The sequence below is a fragment of the Carassius auratus genome, chromosome 9 (assembly GCF_003368295.1).
Source record: "Carassius auratus strain Wakin chromosome 9, ASM336829v1, whole genome shotgun sequence".
NCBI lineage: Eukaryota > Metazoa > Chordata > Actinopteri > Cypriniformes > Cyprinidae > Carassius > Carassius auratus.
This window is the reverse complement of record NC_039251.1, coordinates 26,700,500-26,707,107: the sequence shown is the minus strand read 5'-3', so window position 1 is coordinate 26,707,107 and position 6,608 is coordinate 26,700,500. Positions and strand designations below refer to the sequence as shown.

General features: G+C 36.8%; 1 protein-coding gene across 3 annotated transcripts; it reads right to left on the bottom strand.

Moving 5' to 3' along the window:
• Positions 1-409: 409 nt before the first annotated feature.
• tnfsf13b (TNF superfamily member 13b) lies at positions 410-5,404 on the bottom strand. 3 transcript variants are annotated; one of them, XM_026272338.1, is made up of 7 exons: positions 4,874-5,404; positions 4,507-4,782; positions 3,468-3,555; positions 3,037-3,093; positions 2,173-2,297; positions 1,922-2,087; positions 410-1,689 (listed from the first exon to the last, which is right to left on the bottom strand). In XM_026272338.1, the coding sequence occupies exons 2-7, from the start codon at positions 4,765-4,767 to the stop codon at positions 1,577-1,579; spliced, it is 810 nt and encodes a 269-aa protein (XP_026128123.1). In that variant the 5' UTR covers positions 4,768-4,782; positions 4,874-5,404; the 3' UTR covers positions 410-1,576. The 3 variants fall into 3 exon arrangements, with proteins under 3 accessions (XP_026128123.1, XP_026128125.1, XP_026128124.1); XM_026272340.1 differs by having other exon boundaries at positions 1,922-2,072; XM_026272339.1 differs by having other exon boundaries at positions 4,507-4,779.
• Between the last annotated feature and the right edge of the window lie 1,204 nt (positions 5,405-6,608).

The window sequence follows — 6,608 nt, the reverse complement described above, 5'->3', positions numbered from 1 at the left end:
GATTCATTATACATCATTTTTTGAAAGACACATAGGAACTGTATTTCATTTCATTACTCGAAAATAAAATAGCAGTAGTGGTCTGTCTGTCTATCTATCTATCACAGTATTCTTGCAAATGACAAAAGCAATGTTTAAAAGGCTTATGCCTCTTCATTTTCCCAGAAGCAAAGCAGCAGATGTTCTAAATAAAAACAGTTAACAATGTTATTGAATAGAATAGAATAAACCGTTATTGCATGACAAAAGCCTATTCTACAGAGACAAAACAGTCCGATTTATGCATTTTTTAAATTTTATTATCGCATTATTGGTAAATCAAGACTTTGCAGGTTCTCTTGTAAAAATAAAATAATTAAAACAACATTGAATGTGTACAGAAAGTGAGTAAATAACTCTCAACATTAGGTTACTAAAAAGGTCAGTTTAATCTCACAACCCCTAAAAAAACCTACACTGTACAAATAATCTCTTTTAGTTTAAGATGAAAGTGGTGCTTGCACGTACACCGCTTTTATTATTGCAGCTTAATGTTCAAATGTCTGCGGATACTTTTCCACATAAAAGACAATTTTTAAAAAATATGAACATTGCCATGGATTTTAGCGTACGCACACTCTAAAATCAAATCTGTGTGTACACACATTTTTTAAATGAGGCCCAATGGGTTTACAGTACAAGCATAATTCCAGTATCTCAAGGCCTGTGACACTATGTTGACTGTTTCTATATGAGATGCGGCTGACAAATTCACACACCAGAAGCATATTATATAACCTCTGTCAATGAACAGAAAGAACTGTCTTTATGAAAGCTGTGTGAAGCACTCAACAGAAAGCAAGTGCTTTCCAATGCTCTTCCACAGTGTGATACAGTCTCCATCTGCTGGTAGAATCATGGAGGCTTCATGTTCAGTGCTAACTTCAAAGGTACTGATGTATGAAAGCGCACTTTCGTGTTATAAAGGTCAAAATATTTAGTTAAAACCAAAGCACATGCTGAGGTGTTCTTCTGCAACAGATGTTCTGAATAATAAAACGTTAAATGTATGTGTGTAGGTGCATGTTCACAACCCATCAAGAAATGGCATTTATAACTATCTTAGAGTAAAATGTGTTATGCACAAAGTGTTTATTTAAAATTTGTCATATAAAAAATGTTGAGCGGGATATGATTTTATCCATCGGGAACTGACTGGATTGTGAAAAAGTGGTTGTTACACACCTGAAACGAGTTGTTAGAGATGTGAAAAACAAAGAGGGAAGTGATTTCGGAAGCGTACATGGAACTATATTTTGATAAAACATTATGAAGACTGATGAATCATGACATAGAGGAACTTCAATATGGGCAATAATGTTCATTTTGTGCATGGGTGATGAAATGCCACTGAAGTGTCAACCAAAGTAGCTGGATACAAAGTAATTCGATGAAGACATTTTTAGGAATGCTCCACAACATAAAGCAAGTATGGTATTCGTGGAGTCCAGGGAATGTCAATAATTATCCTTATGAATAATTATAATAAAGCATATTCAGTCTCATTCAGTGTCTGATCCAAAGTCGTTCTCCATTGTCAGGCCAGTTGTATTGCTCCTAAGAAGGTGGAATCCCCATCCAGAGAGATATTTGCATTGGTACGAGGTATCAGAAGCTCCAGTCTGTCCCCAGAGTCCAACTTCACTAGGCCTGCAAATCACATGCTCAGTGACATTCATTTGTAATAACAGGTACATTATATATTTATTCATATATGCATAATACCTCTCTATAAGACATTTACAGCACATTAATAGTATTCACAGCAGTACATTACATTTAAAATACACAATTTGAAAATAAATAGTATTTACAAGTAAAGTGTCCCAATGCATTACGTTAATGAGACTTGCACTCTTTTTTACACTGATAAGCAGCTCACCTCCAGTGTAGCATGTGTTGAAGTGATTGACTCGATTCATGCTCTGAATACAGCGGAACAGAACAACGTGCTGACTCTCGTCTCCTACGACGTTCTTCTTTATACGAATCACGATGTGGCCCATAGCGAACGTAGAGTCTGTGTAGTAAACCTGGGAAAAGGAGAGCTGAGCACACACTGAGCACGGTGTTGGGATGTCTCAAAGAGGCCAAAAAACTCAAGAATGTGTCATAGACTGAGAATGTATATACCTGACTATATATGAAGAAGAAGCCTTCCTCTTTGATTAAAATGGTGCCCTGCTCTTCCTCCAGAGCCGTGCCACGCTTCAGTCCGACTTGCCATGGGATGGCTGTGCATATTTCCAAAGCAAACTCTGACAAAATAAATCAATAAATAAAAAGTCATTTTTGCTGTTGGGTCAGATAAAGAATTTAAATGCCTCTTCCTTCCATAATAGTCTAAATATTATGATAGGAACATTTAAAAAATCTGAGCTGGCATGTGCCGCACAAAATGTTAAGATCCAACACATTATCATGGTAGTTCATGGGTATTTTACGTTTTAGTGAATTACATGTTTTTGTATGATCTGCTCACACACTCCAGTGACAGTAATTTTTAGAGAGGTTGAGTAAGGAGTAGGCCTTTATGCTCATTTTTTTTACTTTATAATCAGGGACTTTGTCCGAATTAAATGCTGTGCCTTATTTTAACACCGGCATTTCTTATATTGATATGCAGAGTCGTAGGTGCTACACCTCTGCAGCTTTCCTTGTATTACCTCACCGCGTTTCTAGACAGACATCACTGATGTTATGGATGATGTGTTGATTAATTTGTCAGTGTAGCGCCACAAAGTTGCAGAAGTTCAGAACATGTAATTGAAGACCAGTTATAACAAATGCTCTTTTTGGACTGGAAGTGAAGTTTTGAGTTCTGAAAATTAAAGTGTATTTTCATAGTCCAATTAACTCTTTCCTGACTCTAGCAAAAAGCAAGGTCATGACTAATATAAAGGATCACTTGAATGTAATTTAACTTATAAGTCTGAGGCAAATTTTGTGATATAGCAGTACATTTACATGCTACAATTTTACCAACTCCTTTAGTACCTTTCTGGAAGGTTTTTCTCCTGTTGTTTGCCATCATTTGTAAACAGGGCTGGGATTCTGTGGAAAGATGTTTTCATAGGGGAAAAAAATGACTTAACGTAAATGCATTGTTATTAAATATGTCTTAAAGTATTGTCTTTAGGGAAAGAATGATTATGGCGGTGCAACTTCAATAATGATATTATAAGGGTTTTGCATTCAGTGACTCATAAAGCAACAGGATATGCAAATGTATAATGATGCACTTTTGCACTATGTGCATGTTTTTTTTTTAGTTTTAATTTATTAAGTGGTTTTAATCTTACACCATCTGTGCTTCTCACAATTCCTGTCAGTATACACACACCAAAAAACCACAGCTCTTCTCAGTTAACACTCAAAAAAGAAAAGCCGAGACAAGCATCATGGAATAAGCAGAAGTGTGCGCTTGCCTGCTTTGCTTGATGTATGACCCAGGCTCCTTTTTGACAGGACAGTATGGTCTGTTACGGCATCACCCATCTCAGTCTGCTTCAGATACTGTACACAGACAACCAGAAAACCTGCTGAATTATGAACAGCTCAGATATCTTCTACAAGATTTCAAAATGGTCTGTTACTGGCACAGAACTCATAAAGTTGGTCACTGTGTGTTGTAGATTATAACGGACAATTTGACCAGCATGAAAGTGCTCAAAATATATCTGCATTTAGGCAGGTCATTAGCTAAACCAGTTCAGCCATTTTTTAGTTTTTTCACAATTAGTTTGAAACCTGTTGATGGGACTGGAGCTAGCTAGTTGTCATACATTTTACTCTAGTGAATATCTTTTATTTCAGAAATCTTTCTGAAAAGTGAATTTCTGTATAGGGACATACCTTAATGTCTTTTCACTTATTCAAAATGGGGACCTGCTTATAAACAGGCTATTAAACATCTTTTCAGCAAAACCCAAAAAGTGACTGTGACACCAGATAATTCCATCACAATTCATTAAAGAGCAGAAAAGTGCACTTAATTGAGCTGAGCAATGACAATATTGCCTTCTTTTGAGCTGCTTATAGTAGAACTGAACTTGTTTCATAACTGATGATCAGAGCTGATGATCAGTATAACACATTATTTTACATGATGAAAAATGTAGTTACTAATGTAACCTAGGGTAGGTAATCTATTCTGACTATTTTTAGATTATCGTTTTTTAAACATACCATTGAATGTACCATTGTGATATTAAAAAAAGCAGTGAGAGAAAAACTATATTCCTTTTATTTTTTCAACATCATAAAATGGATTACATTAAACCAGGGTTTCCCAAACTGGGCTTAATAAATTCAATGAATTAACTGTAATTTAACTGTAATGAACTTTACAACATTGTTATTGAACTGACTGAATAATGACATGTTTTATAATAGTTTCCGGTTTAGAGGACATGGGTTCTCTAACAAGCCATAGGACATTTGATGTACTTGTATTGTGGTCCAAACCTCGATTGTCTCTTTGCTCTCTTCATCTTCCTGCTGATGGGTTTGTTTTCCTGCCACTTCTTCTAGTGTCCCGCTTTGCTCCTCTCTCCTGCGGACCACCTCAGCTCTCAAACCCTCCACCTCGGCCCGCAGGGCCAGCATATGGTACATGGAGATCACAGACAGGGAAGAGGAGGTGATGGTAGCAATCACCAGAACTAGAAACATCCAGGACAACCTTCTCCTTTCACCCCGACCTGGACCAACATCTTCAACAGGCATGGTGGAAACAAACTTCTAGAAAGTATGGTCATTAGTGAACAAGTGCAGCCTGAACAGCAAATATAGATTCTGAAGAAGCTCTATTTCTTTAAAGATCTCAACCCACCTCAAAACATCCTCCTTACAGTGAGAGGTTTCTACTCAGAAAGAAGCTTGACTGGAGTTTTTTGTTATGCCTGCTGAATCCAATTCACCCTCAAATGGCATGAATATTCCTCTGGAGCTCTTAGCATACATTTCTTTAAGAAAAATCCTGGATCAGACTCGTACACATAACTACCCTTCTTCTTCAAGATGGTATTTGTTGATGTGGTATAGATGAAAACTCCTAAGACTAAGACTCCTAAGACAAAAGCAACTGTACTCAATAAAAATGTCCCGTCTTCAACAGTGCTCCAGCTAACAGTCTGGTTTTTGTGTCCCTTTCCTGCCGAGCTGTCCACACCCACCGTATTTAACACTGCACTGCAACCGAAAGTTGCTTTGTCACCACTTACTTTGTGGCTGTTCCAACAAACTGCGTCAAATGTGCAGAGCTAAATAGCAGATAAATGAAAATGTCAGACATGGACTTGTTGATCATTTAATGAATAGCACATAAGAAAGTATATAAATAACAGTGACAAGCAAAAGGAAAGCTATTCTTGGTATAAAATCAAACATTAAAAAAAACCAGCAGTTTCGTTCTTTTTAAAGTGGAGTTTCCACCGTGAAAACCAGAACAGGAACCAGCGACTTCAAAGTACAAATACACTCATGCAGCCAAGTTATCAGAAGGGTTTGATTTCTTTATTGCATGTCACCACACAGAAAATAGAAAGTGTGATTCAACTGTATGTACATGAACAAATGATTTAAATAGAAAACCCAGAGCTCAAAACACAAATGTTGAAAGTATAAGAAAACCCTCCTTGCACATTCAGAACTGAATCTTTCTGCTCTGCTATTTACTGTAAAGAGCAAATATAAAACATGAGCAGCACTTTAGATTATTTCATATATTCAGTTTATGAACAAGATGAAATGAGATTTCAACATACAAACTAGCCCCAGAGAATGGCCAGAACATGCCAATGGTGTGTTAGTAAACTCTTTAAGTAGTATTTTAGGTTTACACTCAATCACACAGACATTCAATAAGGTATCATGGCACATCACTTTTGAGTTCAACTAAATGTCACATTGCAAAACATTTTCATTTGAAATTATTTCCTATAGGGTTTAGAGGCAGTTATGAATTAGGCCTATATGATCAATAATGACCATTAGGAATATTTCTTTTCAAATCAAATGGTCAATAAACAGATGTACAAAAGTATCTAATGTATTGAAACCATCCAAAAACTGACGTCTTGGGAACTTTTTCTCTTGCATTGGCTGGTTCCACTTCTTACTCAATTACAACTGTCCTGTTTTACTACATAACTAGTAACCATAAATAATACTAGCCGTAACTGAAGACATCTAGAGCTCAGCTGTGCTGTGCTATACTATACAATCTCTTGAGAACGACGGGGCCCAAAAGAGCCTGTAAAATCCCAAAAGGTGGACTTTGGAAGCCTGACATAAACTCTGGTTTGAAGATAGCAATATCTGCATGCAAACTGACATAGGATCACTCTGCCTTGAAATCTGTCATCTTAAAATTCACAGGCAGTTTTCACGCATTACAACAGACGTGAGCGTAAAAGTGCATCAGAGCTAAACGAAATGTGCTGAGCATCTAAAGCATGCAATACACTACTTAATGGGCCAGGTTTGCAAAGTCCACCGTTCTCTTTTAATGGGTGCTTGACAGTCAACCATCAATGTGAGACTATAGAAACACAAACCTCATGCCC

Bases quoted from the DNA above. Each gene is read 5' to 3' on its own strand.
- tnfsf13b (XM_026272338.1), bottom strand. From the start codon at position 4,767: ATGCCTGTTGAAGATGTTGGTCCAGGTCGGGGTGAAAGGAGAAGGTTG. The intron at 3,556-4,506 runs GTTTGGACCACA...GTCTGTGTACAG, and splicing joins AGAGCAAAGAGACAATCGAG to TATCTGAAGCAGACTGAGAT. The intron at 3,094-3,467 runs GCAAGCGCACAC...ATCTTTCCACAG, and splicing joins TCATACATCAAGCAAAGCAG to AATCCCAGCCCTGTTTACAA.